The sequence below is a fragment of the Charadrius vociferus genome, unplaced genomic scaffold (assembly GCF_000708025.1).
Source record: "Charadrius vociferus isolate BGI_N301 unplaced genomic scaffold, ASM70802v2 scaffold960, whole genome shotgun sequence".
NCBI classification, from domain to species: domain Eukaryota; kingdom Metazoa; phylum Chordata; class Aves; order Charadriiformes; family Charadriidae; genus Charadrius; species Charadrius vociferus.
In genome coordinates, this window is record NW_009646519.1 from 119,479 (window position 1) to 136,650 (window position 17,172).

At 46.5% G+C, this 17,172-nt stretch overlaps 1 protein-coding gene across 2 annotated transcripts in view; it reads left to right on the forward strand.

Annotated features, from left to right (window-relative positions):
- The window catches only part of KPNB1 (karyopherin (importin) beta 1), a 21,132-nt gene extending 4,442 nt beyond the window's left edge, over window positions 1-16,690 (forward strand). Inside the window, exons 4-20 of one of the 2 annotated variants that reach the window (XM_009885059.1) lie at window positions 393-452; window positions 823-912; window positions 1,347-1,457; window positions 3,082-3,183; window positions 5,092-5,316; window positions 5,710-5,901; window positions 7,268-7,398; window positions 8,609-8,756; window positions 9,094-9,165; window positions 11,475-11,619; window positions 13,296-13,378; window positions 14,002-14,109; window positions 14,369-14,512; window positions 14,624-14,729; window positions 15,079-15,193; window positions 15,767-15,928; window positions 16,636-16,690. In XM_009885059.1, the coding sequence (XP_009883361.1) occupies window positions 393-452; window positions 823-912; window positions 1,347-1,457; window positions 3,082-3,183; window positions 5,092-5,316; window positions 5,710-5,901; window positions 7,268-7,398; window positions 8,609-8,756; window positions 9,094-9,165; window positions 11,475-11,619; window positions 13,296-13,378; window positions 14,002-14,109; window positions 14,369-14,512; window positions 14,624-14,729; window positions 15,079-15,193; window positions 15,767-15,928; window position 16,636 (1,995 nt within the window). In that variant the 3' untranslated portion in view covers window positions 16,637-16,690. Of the gene's footprint in view, window positions 1-392; window positions 453-822; window positions 913-1,346; window positions 1,458-3,081; window positions 3,184-5,091; window positions 5,317-5,709; window positions 5,902-7,267; window positions 7,399-8,608; window positions 8,757-9,093; window positions 9,166-11,474; window positions 11,620-13,295; window positions 13,379-14,001; window positions 14,110-14,368; window positions 14,513-14,623; window positions 14,730-15,078; window positions 15,194-15,766; window positions 15,933-16,635 lie in introns of those variants that run through there. The other variant, XM_009885068.1, reaches the window with a different exon arrangement.
- The last annotated feature ends 482 nt before the right edge of the window (window positions 16,691-17,172 follow it).

The window sequence follows — 17,172 nt, forward strand, 5'->3', positions numbered from 1 at the left end:
GTGTCCTGACTGAGTTCTGAGGGGCTTTGAAACAATTGCTGAAATAGTTCAGGAAACAGTAGAATTTCTTTCTTTTTTTTCTTCTTCTCTTTTTTTTTTTTCCTTTCTTTTTTTACACAAGAAAAGCTACTGTCTTTAATTCTGCTGTATCTTTCTATTTTGGACAGCCTGTTAAGCGCTTCTTAAAATGGAAGCCTGGGATTCCTGTTTGGGGGAAGAAATGATTTAAAATGCTGCAGCGAATAGTAACCTGTACGATTCCTTGATCTTTAGCAGTGCTGTGTGAGCGATTGTACTAGTCCAGGCTCAAAATACATCCTCCGTAGGAAGGTTTGCAAAGACTTTAATGCTTTTGTAAGACACTTCTAATGTTCTTTTATTTCTTCTCCTAGTCTGAAAGGCACTTTATTATGCAAGTAGTCTGTGAAGCAACGCAGTGTCCAGATACAAGGGTGAGTGAAAATGATGCAAGGGTGGGTGAAAATATGCGCTCTGATTTGTCACTGCACCTTTCAGGGGAAGCTGGCTGGAACCCCCAGCGTCAAAAAACAGTTCAGAAGTGTTACATGAAATAAACTGTATTCTGTTAAACGATTGGTGCACATGTACGTACTCAGACAAAATGAGTTTTATACTTAGAAGTAGTAAACTACTAGGAGGATTTAAGTTGCTGTTTGTGAAAGACCTTATTAGGTACAGAGTAAACTAAATCAGCAGAAACGTTGAGTTATTAAACTGTGGGAGGCTACAACTGTGCTTGGTTTTCAGAGCACTCAAAAAGGTCACAAGGTCACATCTTCGATCCGTTTTCTGCTCCGACAGGTACGAGTGGCTGCCTTACAGAATTTGGTGAAGATAATGTCCCTTTATTATCAGTATATGGAGACATACATGGGTCCTGCGCTTTTTGCTGTGAGTACTCAGGTTTCTCATACGTAGTTGTCTGATCTTCCTGTGCTCCTTTGTCTTAATCCAAGAGGCAAAGTTTTCTTAAAATTCCTAATTTGGTTTTCTTTTTTTTTTTTTTTGTGGCTATGACTGCATGCGGGGAATCCCTCTCTCTTAGCAAAATCTGTAAAACCAGCATCAGGTGTTTTGGACTTGAGACTCCGAAAGTCAGGACGGTGCAGATGACTTGAGTTGCTCTGCAGTCCTCCCGAGGTGCTGATAGCTGATAAACTTCTAAATGAGGAGATTGTCTTCAAGAACAGTAACTCTAATGTGGCATCCGATTCCAGACAATCTTGACTCTTGTACCGGTTGGCCAAAAGCTGGGGCACATTTTCCAGGAGAAATAACTTGCTAAAATGTCCTTCTCTCCCCTCCTTTCTTTCACGTTTCCAAAGATAACTATTGAAGCAATGAAAAGTGACATAGACGAGGTGGCTCTACAGGGAATAGAGTTCTGGTCAAACGTCTGCGATGAGGAGATGGACCTGGCTATAGAAGCGTCAGAGGTGAGCTCGCGAATGACCACTGAAAAGCGGTGAATGCCTGTGGTCGTGTTTGGGATCGCGTCTTTGAACTGTGTCTGGAAGTTCTCCTGTTCTCCCGAGTGGAATAGTGGAGCAGAGCCTGTCCGAACCCCTTGTGCGGCAGTTGTGGGTCCGTGATGAGACATCATGCACCACTCTGATGTGCTGTGATGTGTGTCTGTGACAGAAGCTGAGACCTGAGGCTGCACAAAGCCATCGAGGCTGGCTGCTGCCTCTGCGGGTGTTCCGTGCGCTGCAGACATCAGCGTGGCGGCGTGGTACCCGGCTTTGCTTTTCGCTGCTGGCCTGGGCGCTAGGAGCTGTAGGGCTCAGTTACGAGTAATTTCTTCTGCCGTTCAAGGAAAATGCGAAGCTTGTAGCTGAGGTTGCACAGGGGTCGTCATTTGGAATTCCCTTTAGTAAATCTTTGGATTCTTTTCTCGGCTCTGTAGCCTAATGTAAAGTCCTTAGTGTAGCTTGAATATAGCCCCCTTTGCTTACTAGATTAGATTAGGATGAACTGCCTTTTTAAGTGAGGAAAATGGTTTTCGTGCCAGCCTGGCTGGGAGTTGAAGCTGCTTGAGATAAAGATTCTCTGACAGGTTTGATGAGAACACACTGTGACATACAAGTGCTAGTTTTCTGCAAATGGTACGTGACAGCTACCTGATTTCTTTTTAGCGTTCCAAAGTCGACTCGAGCTACTCTTGTACGGTTAACCTAAATGCACATTAAGCGTGTATACTAGGCACAGTATAATACCAGAAAATTCTCAGTATCATAAAGATCTTTGAGCTGTTGCTTCATTAAGACGGTGTCTTGAATTATTGAGATACACGTACCACCTTGAAGGGAGAGCATTTCTTGAATTACTTGCTGTCTTGGAGGTCTGGTGGACTCTGATACGCTGACATGTAAAATTTCTGGGGTCTGTTTTTCTGTCCCTCTGCGTGAGGGACTTAGTCCTACCCCAGTGCGCAAAATGTTTGATCACGTTCTATATAATACATTATTTATGAGTTAAGTATAAAATGATGGGATGAAATAAAAGTAATCATTATCCCTTACAATGGATGGGGCTGGGGATGAATTTGAGGTATTGTTCTGCATGCAGATGCTGCTTGCATAAATTAGCTGTAGAGATCAATAATAGCTTAAACTTTGAAGGGCTCTAGATGAATCATATCCATCTTTAAAAGTAGCTAAATATATATTTATGTTGAATGCCCGAAAAAGCAAGGATAGCAAGGATAGAAGGACAGTCGGCAGCACGCAGGTTTAGTTTATACGCTGAAGACCTTTTGCTGCTTCTGCTTGGGGTCAGTTGTTAATTATACATAACTGCAAACTGAAAATATTTATGTTTGTACCGTGTTAGGAGGGGCTTTATACGTGTATGGAATGGCAAATTGAACTGGCTTATTGAATATTTAACTGGGAGAGTTGCAGGGTGTCCTTGAGGCCCCTGCGTGTTATGGTAACTTCAGGTTTGTGTTGGGAAGGAGAGGAAAGCATGCAAAAGGGAATTTGTGTCTCCTGGAGTTCATCATTTCAGACCTCATGCCTGTATAGCCACTGAGAATCATTTTGTAACCTTTTTTTCTAGGCAGCAGAGCAAGGAAGGCCTCCAGAGCACACTAGCAAATTTTATGCCAAGGGAGCGCTACAGTATTTGGTCCCAATTCTAACACAAACATTAACAAAACAGGTGAGTTGCAAAATCCCTGCTGCATGTCAAAAAATACGTACCGTGGCTGTGTTTCAAGTTCTGGGACAGTGATGCCACTCTTCCATGGAGAAGCAAATTGTCAGTGGCGGTCACTGCTCCCTTCCGTAGGGGACTTCTTGACACGCACGCTCCCAAAGGTGCTCTAGGTCACCTCGGGTAGTTTTTAGCAGTTTTGTTCAGTGCAGCTGTAGTGGCAGTCCTTGGTCTGTGATGAGACATCATGCACCACTCTGACTGAATGATGCATCGTTTTTTAACGGCTGAGACTGTGAGACTGCATGCAGTGTCATTTTTTTATGCTGAATTCTGTTAGCACACGCTTGTATTTATGGTTTCTGAAGAGGTTTGATAGTTATCTGTATTCCTAAGGAAATGTTTGTGAAATTAAAACCAATATACCGTCTCTGCGTCATTAGAGATCCAATTTCTGGAATTCTTGAGCTTTACTTTTTGAACTGTGAAGTCCGTGTTGATTCAGTCCTTATTAAGCACTTCACAGGGACTTATTTGGACTGTGTTTCACAGTCTAATCAAAATTAATGGAATCACTTGCTACAGCAGGTCTAATTATAAAACAAACTGTTAATGAAGCCATATAGGACGGAGTTTGTTTGGCTTACTGTGATGAACTGGGAAAAAGCTTAGTGCTCTTAGCGAATCCGGGGAATTGTTTCCCTGTTTATTTTGTACTGCTGTCCACTTGGATGCAGAGAGTTAAATTGTAGGTGGTTCTACAGTGCTTGTTAAAACAGGAAAGATAAAACAGATAAGAGAATCACAGGTACACAGCTTCAAAGAAATTTGGTAAGTGAGCCAACAGTCGGGGGGGAAGGAGCTATTTAACTGGTACAGCGGGGCCACTCTGCAAGGCGATGGCATGGATCAAAGGAACAAAATCTCAACCTAGATGAGAGAGAAGCAGTTTGGAAGATGTATGAGGCCACTGTAGGTGCGTCAGTAAAGAGCTAGCAGCCTTACACCAGGATGGAAAGGTACAGATGATGCAAGTAACTCAGGTTGCTTCTCTGCCAGAGATGTAGCTAGTACTTCTAGAACTGAATTAATGTGAACTTCATGAGGTTCAACAGGGCCAAGTGCAGGGTCCTGCACCGGGACTGGGGCAACCCCGGGTACCAGCACGGGCTGGGGATGAAGGGATGGAGAGCAGCCCTGAGGAGAAGGACTTGGGGGTGCTGGGTGGTGAAAAGCTGGACACGAGCAGGCAACATGCGCTGGCAGCCCAGCAAGCCCCCGGCATCCCGGGCTGCATCCCCAGCAGCGTGGCCAGCAGGGCAAGGGGGGATTGTGCCCCTCTGCTGCGCTCTGCTCTGGGGAGGGGCTGGAGCCCCTCTGCTGGGAGGACAGGCTGGGAGAGTTGGGGGGGTTCAGCCTGGAGAAGAGAAGGCGAAAAAGGGGAGACCTCAGAGCCCCTTCCAGTGCCTGAAGGGGCTCCAGGAGAGCTGGGGAGGGACTCTGCATCAGGGAGGGGAGCAATAGAACGAGGGGGAACAGTTTTAAACTGAAAGAGGGGAGATTTAGACTAGATATAAAGAAGACATTTTTTACAATGAGGGTGGTGAGACCCTGGCCCAGGTTGCCCAGAGAGTGGGAGATGCCCCATCCCTGGAAACACTCCGGGTCAGGTTGGACGGAGCTCTGAGCAACCTGGTCTGGTTGGAGATGTCCCTGCTCATGGCAGGGGGTTGGACTGGATGGCTTTTAAAGGTCCCTTCCCACCCAAAATATTCTGTGATTCTATGAATTTCTAACCGTAACATCTGGCCATAAGGCAGCGTTACTTGCTGTAGATCCAACAGGATGCCACTGCCTGTGCGTGGTAAGAGATATTTTCCCCCAGACTGACCAGAGGTGCTGCTCTCCTCCTAGGATGAAAATGATGATGACGATGACTGGAACCCCTGCAAAGCAGCAGGAGTCTGCCTCATGCTCCTGGCGACCTGCTGTGAAGATGACATTGTTCCTCATGTGCTGCCCTTTATTAAAGAACACATTAAAAATCCAGACTGGCGATACAGAGATGCAGCTGTGATGGCTTTTGGGTGCATTTTGGAAGGACCAGAGCCTAACCAGCTCAAACCACTAGTCATACAGGTAAGATTCATTGTGTTTTCTTGAAGGCTTGTAGACCAAAAACGTCTTGATTTATTTGGAGGAAGACACCTGCTTTGCACATTGTTCTTAATCTGAGGAAAAGTGAAAGGGTGCCACCTTTTAATCATGTTTTAGAGGGACTTGGTAGGCTCGGGGCAGGTTACATAGGTCTGAAACACAGGGACCTGCAGGACTTCAGAATACCCGACTCCAGACGCCTCAGTTCTCAAGTCTTACCCCTGGGAAATAACTTTTATGAATTTATGACATTTAGACTGTCCTGTCCTCCCCGGTCTATTGGTAGCTCAAAGTCAACACATTAAAATCGGAAACGGCGGCAAATTCCTATTTGCATCTGATCACGTCTTTCTCCTGACTGCAATTCTGTTCTAGGCAATGCCAACTTTAATAGAACTAATGAAGGACCCCAGCGTTGTGGTTCGAGACACAACTGCTTGGACCGTGGGCAGGATCTGTGAGATGCTTCCTGAAGCTGCCATCAATGACATTTACCTCGCGCCGCTGCTGCAGTGTCTGATGGAGGGCCTGAGCGCTGAGCCCAGAGTGGCCTCCAACGTGTGCTGGGTACGGCAGTCCCTTTGCTGTTGGGCGTATGATAAGTTTCTATCAACAGGGGGAACGCAGCTCCTGTTGGTATATATAAATACACACGCACATATGTGTATATACACACGTACGTGTATATATATTCACTCACTTTAATGGGTTTCAGAGATGACTGATGGGTGGTCAGCCAGCACGCACACAAGGGTTGTTTCTTGTAAGTTATCTCAAGTCTGTTTTGTGGCTCTGGCAGGAAGGAATAAATAAAGGAAGAAATGGATTTTTAAGGTGAAAAATGCTAATATTCACTGAGTGTAGAAGTTGCCTTTGGTTTGAAAATGCTGTGGAAACTGTCCTTGCTAACAGGTGTGATAGCTGTTTCGAAGAGGCATGCTGGGATTTAGCTTTTGTCTTAGGAGCAGCTGGATTGCCTCCTTAATCTTAAGGGAGACATGAGAGACCTTGTTTCCTGTTGCCTCCGCCTGCTTCTGCAGTGGTTCCAGAACAAAACTGAGAAGCATGAGATTTTTTTTTTTGTTGTTCACTTACAGAGCTGCAGTCCCTTGGGTTGGTTTGCTAACTTCAGTTGTATCGTCGCCTTGATGCATGTCTGCTATCAAGTAGCATATCTGATCTTTCACTATAAAGAGGATGTGTCCCTTACTGCCTTTTAAGAGAGCTGCTTAATCAGAATTGAGCTAGAGATGAGTATTTGCATGTCAAAACAAGTTTTAGAAATGACAGAATTCATTCTCCTCATCTTCCAGAGGTTTGAAGGCTTCTAGTCAGCACAGAATCTGTTCCCCCATCCGTTGATCCTGGCAAAAGTCCATGTAGCTGTGGCTTTTGTCTTCTGAAGATGATGACTACTATATGTTTTTAGATTGAAATAAAAATCAGGAGGCTTTCAGCTCTTCTAACGCACCTGTCTCAGCAGTTACGATTGCTCTGCAGTTGGGAATTTGAGCAGTCCTCTACCGTATCTAAACCAGGATTTTAACTTGTGATGATGATGGGTAGTGGGTAGAATCTGTTCATACCCTGCGAGGTTCGAGCAATCTGCCTTTATTTGGTTTGATTCTTCACAGCTGTCTGTTGTTGAGACCGCTAATTCTGTGCAGACGTTTGACTGCAGAGAGCCCGACTGCCTTGGGTGTTAATGTTATGGTTTAAGGCTTTGAAATTTTCACCACGGTGGCACCAAAGTTTAGTGCGGTAAACAATTAGCTGTTCGTGAAGGGAGCTGTTAATCCTGCAGCTGTTTGGGGTTTATTTGTTTTGGTTTGGGTTTTTTTTTGTTAGGATGAAAACTGTTGGGAATACGTGTTTCTGGACTTGGGAGGGGTAAACTCACTTGACTAATAGAGGTGGTTGTTCTGCGTTTCAGGCCTTCTCTAGTCTTGCTGAAGCCGCCTATGAAGCTGCAGATGTAGCTGATGATCAGGAAGAACCAGCGACCTACTGCTTATCCTCTTCGTTTGAGCTAATAGTTCAGAAACTTCTGGAGACCGCAGATAGGTAACGCTAAACCAGCTGGCTTAAGCTCTACAAAGATGCTTTTTTTTATTACCTCAGGTTGTTGGTCCTTTCTCTTGCCGTTTAGATCTGAATGATGTTTTATCTTACCATGGTTTTGGTATCAGGTGGAATATAGAATTCCAGGGAGAAAGCTATTGACCCAGAATGATTTCTCTGTATTTTGTCCATATCTGCCTTTTGTAAATCTGGGGTTTCCTCCTGGAGTGCCTCTTCCATGTTTTACTTTGAAGTCTCCGAGCACGGTTTAAGACTGTGCACGTCTTTGTACAGTAGTCGTAAGACTTCAAGGTTGCCTACAAGGCCACTGAATAATCAGGGTCGCAGCAAGACATAATTAGAAATCTGTGTGTATCGTACAGTTCATTTTGCCGTGATTGTTTTATGCTGTGGTTGTTGCTGTAGTGTTACAGCCATTCACAGTGGCACCAGGTGCTCCCAGAAGAGCCCAGGACCTAGTTAGGCTGGATACTGTCCTTTTCCCAACTCAGTTGAAATATAAATAGATGAGGCAAAATATTTTTTTTTTTTTCCTCGGTTCTGCGGATGCAAAAATAAGGGTAATGCTGAAGTCATGTTCTGCCTTGAAGGTCGCATAAATCTTGACAGCTCAGAATTCAATCCTTGGATCAGTTCAATCGTCAGCTGAAGCCTTTTGCTGCAGGACTGCTTCTTCTTAAATGGTGTCCCTGTCTGAACGGTTCGAAGTCTAAACTCTTCCTGTCTAATTTACATCCAACCAGAAGCGTAGTGTCTAGCTCAAGGCTCTGAAGCCCATCAGTCATCTTAGCGCAGATCTTGGCTGTCTTTATATCAAATTTAACACCCTCGCCAACATCTCGGAGGGATGGCGGAGAGGTAGTAATGTATGCTGCTCACCTCTTGAGACCGTCTCCTCCCAGGCAGGATAAAGGCACGCTGGAAGGACGCGGGTTTGAGGCTTTTTCTGCTCCTGTACTTGCTGCCGGTGACTGGAGATAATGGAAGTCATTATTAATAGCAAATGAAAAGATGTTCCAAAAGTGGCTTCACAAATTTCATTTACTTTCAAGTCTTGGAATACAGGAATGCAAGTGCTTCTGCTTGTCACAACACTAAAATTTAGCTGTTACTGATTTACTAAAAAAAAAAAAAGTCTGTTTCTAAGCAATCCTGAACACTGGGAGCTGCAAATACATTCCTTCTGTTACAGGCCTGACGGACACCAGAATAACTTGAGGAGTTCTGCATATGAATCTCTGATGGAAATAGTGAAAAACAGTGCCAAGGACTGTTACCCTGCTGTCCAAAAGACAACTCTGGTCATCATGGAACGACTCCAGCAAGTGCTGCAGATGGAGGTAGGTAAACGCGGGTTCTAAACCCCCGTTACGGGCAGGGGTCTGAGGAAGCTCAGTAGGTGCGATGATGATGATGACGTGTTGCGGCTTCTTCATCTACAGTAGAAAAATGAGTTTTGTTGCTGGCAACTTATATTATGGTATAACTCATTTTCTTTTTTTTTTTTTTTTGATAGCTAGATATATTAAGCTTGCTCTTGTCTTAAATTTGAAGAAAGAAATATTTAAAATTTAATCTCTGCGACTCGTAGCACTGTCAAAATCTGCTGGGTTTGCTTGGACTGCCACGCAGGCTTTTCACGCGCGACGTTTTGCTCTTTTTTTTTTTTTTTTTCAGTCTCATATCCAGAGCACTTCCGACAGAATCCAGTTCAATGATCTTCAGTCTCTTCTTTGTGCTACTCTACAGGTAAGTTCCTGTCCTCCCGTGTTTGCGGTTTTGGAGACATTTCTGTGCCCCCGAGGATGCGGACTTGGTCCTGTTGATGAGATCTGAATGAGGAAATGGGATCTTGTGTCCCAGCTGACATGTGGGAGGTGATGCAAGGTTCAGAAGGCTTCAGTAGAGTACGACTGATAAAATTTAGGGCAGTATGAATAAAGAACGCTGTATGTGGCGTGTTAAAGATTGTATGTGCTTTCAGATTGGCTCTTATGTTGGCTACAGGCTGAACAATCGCTTTGGTTGGCACAGACAAAAAAACTCCATAACGGCTTTAATTTGTTCATCTGCCTCTTGTGGTTGGTGTTCTTATTTAAAATGGCACTAATTAAAATGCACTGAGTGTCCTTGAAATTAAACATCTGGTAATGAGCAGCCCGTGTGACTTGGAGTACTAGCGCATTTCGGTTCCTTGCTTACTCCTACAAAGTCTGCTGAAAACAGCCACTTTTTTTTTTTTTTCCAAAAAAAAAACCCCACTCAGGAAATACGCTCCTCTGAAATACGCGGTATTTGATATTGCAGCTTTCCTGCGTGCGCTGCAGGAGGGTGGTCCTGTGCTGTCATGTTCAGCTTCGTAACAGTTACAAGGCTTTAAAACTATTGTAATAGACATAGATTTGGTGTCAACACAGCTCTGTGCAGCTCGGAGAAGAAAGGAATGTTTTCTTCTGGGGTGTAATCTGGAATAAAAGCAGAGAAGATTACCCCACCTCTACTCAGGTTTATTCCTTTGTTGGGTGATCTTACATGTTCTCTGCAGTTTTTTCCGCCCCGGTTAGCACAGGAGAGGGACCCCCGTTCCTCACCCGCGGGGTCTCTGTCGGTTCTAGCTTCCCGTTCTCTTACACGAGGTTAGAGGGTCTCCTGGGTGTTCTGTCTAGGTTGTTTTGAGAAATTGTTATCTTCGTCCTTTCTTGTTCAAAAGCCCATAGCATCAGCCGTTACTTTCGCTCTCCATTTTTTAGGGTAATTTTTCAAATAATGGGACTAATCTGTCCTTATGGTGGGCTTTAATGGGGAGACCTCAGTGTTGAGAATCTCTCCTTTTGGCGCAGCGCGATCGCTGATCTCTTTCAGGACACCTCTGCCTGTGGGAAGTGTAGTGCAGGTGGAATTGAGCTGCTAGGTTTAATTTGTAAATGTGTGTTTCTTCATTATCGCAAAATCTGAACCGTAAGTATTTACAGTAGTTGCAGCAGATACTTGAATACCACAAAGGAAAAATCAGCAGAGACTTATTTAGGTGTTACATAGTCAAATATACTGGTTTGTTACATAGATTTTTCTCTTTGATGGAAATACAATTATGAACATCCAACAGAAGAAAAACATTTGTTAGCGTTTAAAAGGAACGAGAAAATCAAGACCAATTATTTATACAGTCAAAGTCAATCTCTTTGGGGTGACTCAGTTTGAGGAATCAGACTTGAAATAATTATTTTCCTCTGCAGGTTACGGAATCAGTCTTTCTCTTTTCATAGAAAATGCAAATTTCTTTTAAATAAGGGTACATCAACGCTGTGTTCTCTAGTTCATGTGCTGGAGGGGACGGTCGGAACTGTGCAGGAGGAGCAGAGTGTAGGTTAAGCTCAGGTATTTACCTGGGGTGTTTCCTTGGCCCTCCTGCTCGCTGGATAACACAGAGCACGCGTGCGCTCACCAGCCCCCTCTCATCTGTCCAGAAACCAGGTTTGCTTTTCAAACACCCCAGTGCTAAACACGTTCCTGTAAATGTATTTTGCATTGGTTGTATGTTAATTTATTCTCTGTTGATCTTGGGTGGGAGCGGTTTGACTGCAGTAAGGACGCGCTTGTGTCGTAGTTTAACAACCAGCGTTTCTGGAGTTCATTTCTGTGGTTTAGAAGCAACGCTTACGTGCGACCCATACTTGGCAATAAGAGGTTGTGGTCACATTGCTGTGATGGAAAAGGGCTTATTTTTATTTTTTTTTTTTATTGGGCCAAACTGGGGCTGGTCACATTTAATGCCAGCTTACAAATGGAAAGCCCAGAGAATAGCCTATGCAGCAGGAAAGGTAAATTCAGCTTGTTCTGTAGCTGGAAAATTGAATGCAGCTGAAATGAATGGGACTTTGCGCTTGCACTGACAAAGCATATTTTTGCAGCAGCGGAGTTCAAACAGCAGCTTCCTTTTTAGCAGCCCAAAAAGCGGTCACGAGTGTTCGGAGCTAGCGCAGGGGATGTGAAGGTGCCACCCAGCCTCGCCTAGATGGAAGCAATTCCCGTCTCTTTTCTTCTTCTTTCCCACCCAGAACGTCCTCCGCAAGGTCCAGCACCAGGATGCTTTGCAGATCTCCGACGTGGTGATGGCGTCTCTGCTGAGAATGTTCCAGAGCACGGCGGGCTCGGGGGGCGTGCAGGAGGATGCCTTGATGGCAGTCAGCACCCTGGTAGAAGGTCGGTGTCGCGCCGCAGAGCGAAGTTGTCTTTGGGGGGAAGGCAGAGCTGGGACAGAAGCGGTTTGCTTCCTTCTCTTTTTGACTGTACGGCGAAAAACATGATTAGTTCCAGGTTTTGCTTGAGGTGTGGTTTTGACCACACATCTCGCCACACCGATCTGCGAAGCTGAGGCTGGCCGGTTACGCTAGGCTGCGCGTCGTGAATGAAGGGTTTGTTTTCCCTTAATAACGTAGCGACAATGCAAATTCTGCCAGAAAACAAAAAACCTAGCGCTACTTTGTGCGTTGCCCGGCACGATGGGAACCTGGTCTCTTCGTGCCGCAGGAGAGATTTAACGTTATCTTAATGATTCACGCTCGCCGCTGCCTGTGACCCGCGGTGGTTTTGTGGAGTTCTGTCAGCGGTGGATTTACAGTCACTGCTCTTCTTTAAAAGAAATCACGGTGGCAAAGATCAGCGTTAGAGTGGGTCAGAAGGGGGTGAAGTGAAATACAATTTGGGTTGTGATATTCCAGGCAGTTTGAGCTTCGTGGTTCGGGTTTAGAAGGTGCTGACTGCCGCATCGTCTGGAGCTGCGGGAACGCGCTCTGTCGTCAAATGCGACGTGTGAGTGTGAAAGTTGAGGTGCTGCTGGAAGTCTGCGTGTAACCCCATTGCCTGCCAGCCCTGCCCTATCTCCAGTAAAAGCCACGTGTGATTTGGAAATGGGTCTTTGGGGAGAGGGCTTTGTAAGGAGGCTCGTTTGAGTCTTCCTTCTCTCTTGAGGCTTTATTCTGGGTAGCTTGTGAGGGTCCGAGCAGGTGACAGGACCTGTTTCTAGTAGAAGTACGTGCCTGATTGCTCTGAGAACGCAGGAGGCTTTGTAAGTGCAGCAGTTAGTTTGGGGTTTTTGGAGCAGCCCCTCCCCACACCAGTGTGTTTTGGAGAGCGGGTCTTTGGCGGGTACCGCTCTGACTGCTCTTGGGAATGTTTAGTGGGATTGCTGGAGGGAGCTGGGAAGTGGATTGGGAGGTTGAGTGGGTTTGTTGCAAGCCAACCAGCAAGTAAAAATGAAAATGTGTGTCCTGTTGGGATAAAGACCTTTTCACTTTTGGATAGATGAGTCTCCATGCGCAGCCTTGGTAAAGCAAGAGACCTGGGGAAGGTAGGAGTTGGCAGAGAAGGGCTGAAATATTTTACTTCAAATATTACTTAAATATACTGAAGAGTGCCCTGCGCGAACCGCGTGGCTCTGAAGAGGTTGGGCAGCTGCTTCCCAAAGGAAGATGTTACGGCTGTTATGGCAGTAGGGCGATGTGAAAAGGCGTAGAGTTTTCAGCTGATGGAAAGCAACATAACAGTGCCGAACCCTGTCTGAAGCGTGTCGCCATGGCGTTCTCCCTCTGATGGCTCTGCTCGGTCAGGAAGATCTCGACGTCCTTTCTGAGCATGGGAAGGGATTGTCTGTCTCCAAAGGTCTGCGAGGAATTGAGCGCTTCCGAATCTCAGTTTAGTCCAGACGACGGACACGTTTCACTGGTGCTCAGTTTTTGTGTGAGAATCGATTTGTTGTGCTTCTGTGGAACATACAGTTACTGGGTTTGGGTGGAATATAATGGTGGGTTTCTGTTTTGTTGAACTCCGGCAGTCGTTGATTGGGATTTTTTTCTAACCAGAATATTTTCTGTGCACAGTCTTAGGTGGAGAGTTTCTGAAGTACATGGATGCCTTCAAACCGTTCCTTGGCATTGGACTGAAGAATTATGCTGAGTACCAGGTAGGTGCAGCAGGCAGCCCTGTGCTCACAATCCCTAAATTCTCATCCGCTCACAGATGCTGAGTTGGGCAGGTGTGCGTCTGTAAGGTACCACAGCTTCTGGTGCCGAAACCAAAACCGGAGCCCCAGAGACTTTTCTCTAATTACTGGCTGCGTGCACAAATCCCAACTCTCTTCTCTTTAATTCAGCAGAAGGCTTTCATTGATTTGACACCTGTGTTTTCACAGTGGCTGTGTGTTAGTTGGCTTTGATGAGGAAAGAGGTTGCTACTGGCTGTGAATTTCCATGAGAAGGTCAAGTCACGGCACTCACTGTCGCGGGGGGAAGTTCAGACCACCCAAATGACTTTGGTCGCGTTGATTCACACCAAGTACCTGTCGCTTTTTTGGCATCTGGATCTCTCGCCCTCTCCCTTGGGGGAAGCGAGCTCAGCTCTTCGCCGGGTTGTGGCGTAGACGGTTAAGGAAGCAGGGACTCATCAGCCGCTGTGCGAGGGTCGTTATTCTCGCTGGCTTAATGGCTGCAGGCTCTCACCGCTACTCAGGGCTTTAATAAGCTGTAGGGATAGAGTGTGGAAGACTGACTCACTGGGTGGGTGTCTCGCTCGCTGTTCTATTTGCAGGTTTGTCTGGCTGCGGTGGGCCTGGTTGGTGACTTATGCAGAGCCCTGCAATCCAACATCTTGCCTTTTTGTGATGAGGTTATGCAGCTGCTCTTGGAGAACTTGGGGGTGAGTGTTTACCTTCTCATTAGCCGGTTAGTAACAGTTGGCTTGCACGCTGAGAAGAAAGTGGGAGGTGGGAGAAGCAGAAGTGTTAGGCATGCTCTGAAGATCGCGTGTTTGACAACTATCTTGCTTACTATTTGAATGGAATCCAAATTTATTGGGGGTAAAGATTTACATTTCAAGTAAACGTCTTGATTTATTAGCACCTCCCCCCCTTTAAAAGAAGTACAACTGAATGTGGTGTTGCTGAAATCTCTTCCAGAACGAAAACGTTCATAGGTCCGTGAAGCCTCAGATTCTCTCGGTGTTTGGCGATATTGCCCTTGCCATTGGAGGAGAATTTAAGAAGTACCTAGATGTCGTGCTGAATACCCTCCAGCAGGCTTCCCAAGCACAGGTTGATAAGGTAAGCCAGTGGTGCGCGCTCCAGTTCCCTCATTAAAATCATAAACGAGGAAGGGCTGTGCGCACGGCGTCGGGGATGTTGCTGCAGTGCGCTTTCCTGTTGCTTTTCCAGTCCGACTATGACATGGTGGATTACCTGAATGAGTTGAGGGAGGGCTGCCTGGAAGCTTACACTGGCATCATCCAAGGATTGAAGGGAGACCAAGAAAACGTGCACCGTGAGTTCTCTGTCCTACTGTGGGGTTTCTGTGCCTGAAATGACGAAGGGAGATGGGAAGAACTCTGCTTGGATAAGCTGTTTGGCGGTTGTTGTCACGTCCCTGGGCGTATCCTTGTTTGTTCCCGTCTGTGCGGGAGCGAACGCTCCGCTGCCGTGAGCAGGGAAGGGGTTTTGAGCCCTTCGCTATGGTTCCTCTTCCCATGGCGGTTTTTCCCCTCCACATCTCAGAGACCTCTTCCGGGGCCGGGTTTGGGCTTTTTGGGGGTGCACTGAAATCCCTTCTGAAGGGCAGCCCGTTAAACACGAGGTGTGTCTCGCCCTGCTATAATAAAGCTGTTTGCTTGCAGCGGATGTGATGCTGGTGCAGCCCAGAGTAGAATTTATTCTGTCTTACATTGACCACATTGCTGGAGACGAGGATCACACCGACGGAGTGGTGGCCTGTGCAGCTGGACTGATAGGGTAAGCGTCCCCGTCCTGTTTCCACCGACCGCACGCACGTTAACCGAAGAGAAATCTTCGTACAACAGCCTTAATATTTGAAACTGTGTTTTTATGACTGTCTGAAGTATTTAACGTCAGTTCTGGGGTTTCGCGGTCTGGCGTTGGGTGTTCAACCCCAGGCGTGAAGTGGTTACGCAGGTGAGGTCCTTTAACTGCCAGGGTGAAACTCAGTAGGTAGAAGTGGAAGTTGGACGTGTGGTACAGAAATTCCAGATCTAGGATTTTTTTCAAGGATGACCTGGGCTTAAAACCAAAACACCCTCGATGCCCTGGCTACGGAGGAACTCGGGTCAGGGCGTTTTAATCTCTTCTACTGCGTTTAGGGAGAGCCCATGGGAGCATCAGGGAGATCGGTCTTTGGACAGGAGATTGAATGTCTCCAGTTAGTCACAATTTCAGAAAACTTATGCAGCATTTTAAAAAGGACATTAGCTGTGAGTCAGATTTCTTTTCGCTAGCAAGAGCTGCTCGGAGTGGTACTGGCACATCTGTTTGTGGCACTCAGCCTCAAAGCCTCTCGTTCTTCTTCAGGGATTTGTGTACAGCGTTTGGAAAAGATGTACTGAAATTAGTAGAAGCTAGACCCATGATACATGAACTGCTAACTGAAGGAAGAAGATCCAAGACGAACAAAACAAAAACCCTCGCTACCTGGGCGACTAAAGAACTGAGAAAACTGAAGAATCAAGCTTGGTAAGGGATTACACCCACCTCCTTTTCGTGTTGCATAATTATGAAATTGGCTAAACTCCTGAGTCTGAGCGAGACGCTTCACAAAAGCCTTGTTCTCGAGGAGGTTGTTTCTCATTTATTTTTCTGTAAACAAGCCCCATCTGTGGTCCTGTATATCAGAACAAACACAAACCGAGAAACGCCGTGAACCGCTTGGCTTCCACCAGACCAGATGCAGACCTGGGGGCTTCTTGCGTTGTGAAACGCGTCACCTTTGCTCCTCGGGGACCGTCCTGCGCTCCTCCAAGTGTGGTATAACTGAAGCCCCGTTGACTCCTTGGTCCTGCTTGGAGTTCGAGGAGCGTCTGGACGATGCTCTTAGCCATACGGTTCAGCGTCAGGCGGTCTGGCGAGGAGCGGGGAGTGGGACTCGATGGTCCTTAGGGGTCTCTTCCAACTTGAGACGCTCTCCGAGTTGTGCTGAAGCGCCTTTTAAATGGAGCAGGTTGTAGAGAGGGGCGTGATGCTGTCTCTGCATTTGGGAGGATGTCTGTTACAGCTTTGTCACCCCACCCCGAGAATTTCCTTAGTATCCCTATTATTTCTCTTTTAGCCAATTTTTTTCCGCTGACTGCTAGTTTTATCTCCCGAATATGGGGGGGTGTGGTGTTGGAAGGGTTTGGTTGGTTGTTTTTTCTGTTGTTTTGACGGACCCTTTTTGCTTGCAGATCTGTTACCATTGGGATGACACCCGAGACCCCCACTGGAAATCTCCAATCTTTTGAAAAAACCCGGAAGTGAGGAGTGTGCACGGATGCTGAATGTTTGGGAATGAGAGGATGAGTGAGTGAGGCTTGAAACACACCACGTTGAAAATCCCGCCGCAGCAACAGCAGCAGCAGCGCCGTGAGCGAGCTGAGCACTGTCTTGCGTAGAAAAACCTGGCGTCGGCCGTCTTCGGGAAGAAGGAACGACCGATTTCTGTCCGAGTAACGAGCGAGTCTCTTCTTCCGACAGACCAGGACTTGGCTTCTCCGGCGCGGAAGGGGAACGGCCGGTTTGGAGGAGAGGAAACTGGGTTCAACTGTGGTGCTCTTTTGGCTGAGGTCTGGCTTTGGCTGCTGGAGAGAGATGGAGCCGGGGTCTCCAGCCGCCGGCTGGAACCTTCGCCGCACGATGCTGTCGGTGTATGGGATAAAAAGAAAGGGGTGAAGGATTTTCAGTCGAGGAGTGAGTGTGTGTGAATGAGGCGGTATCCACATTCT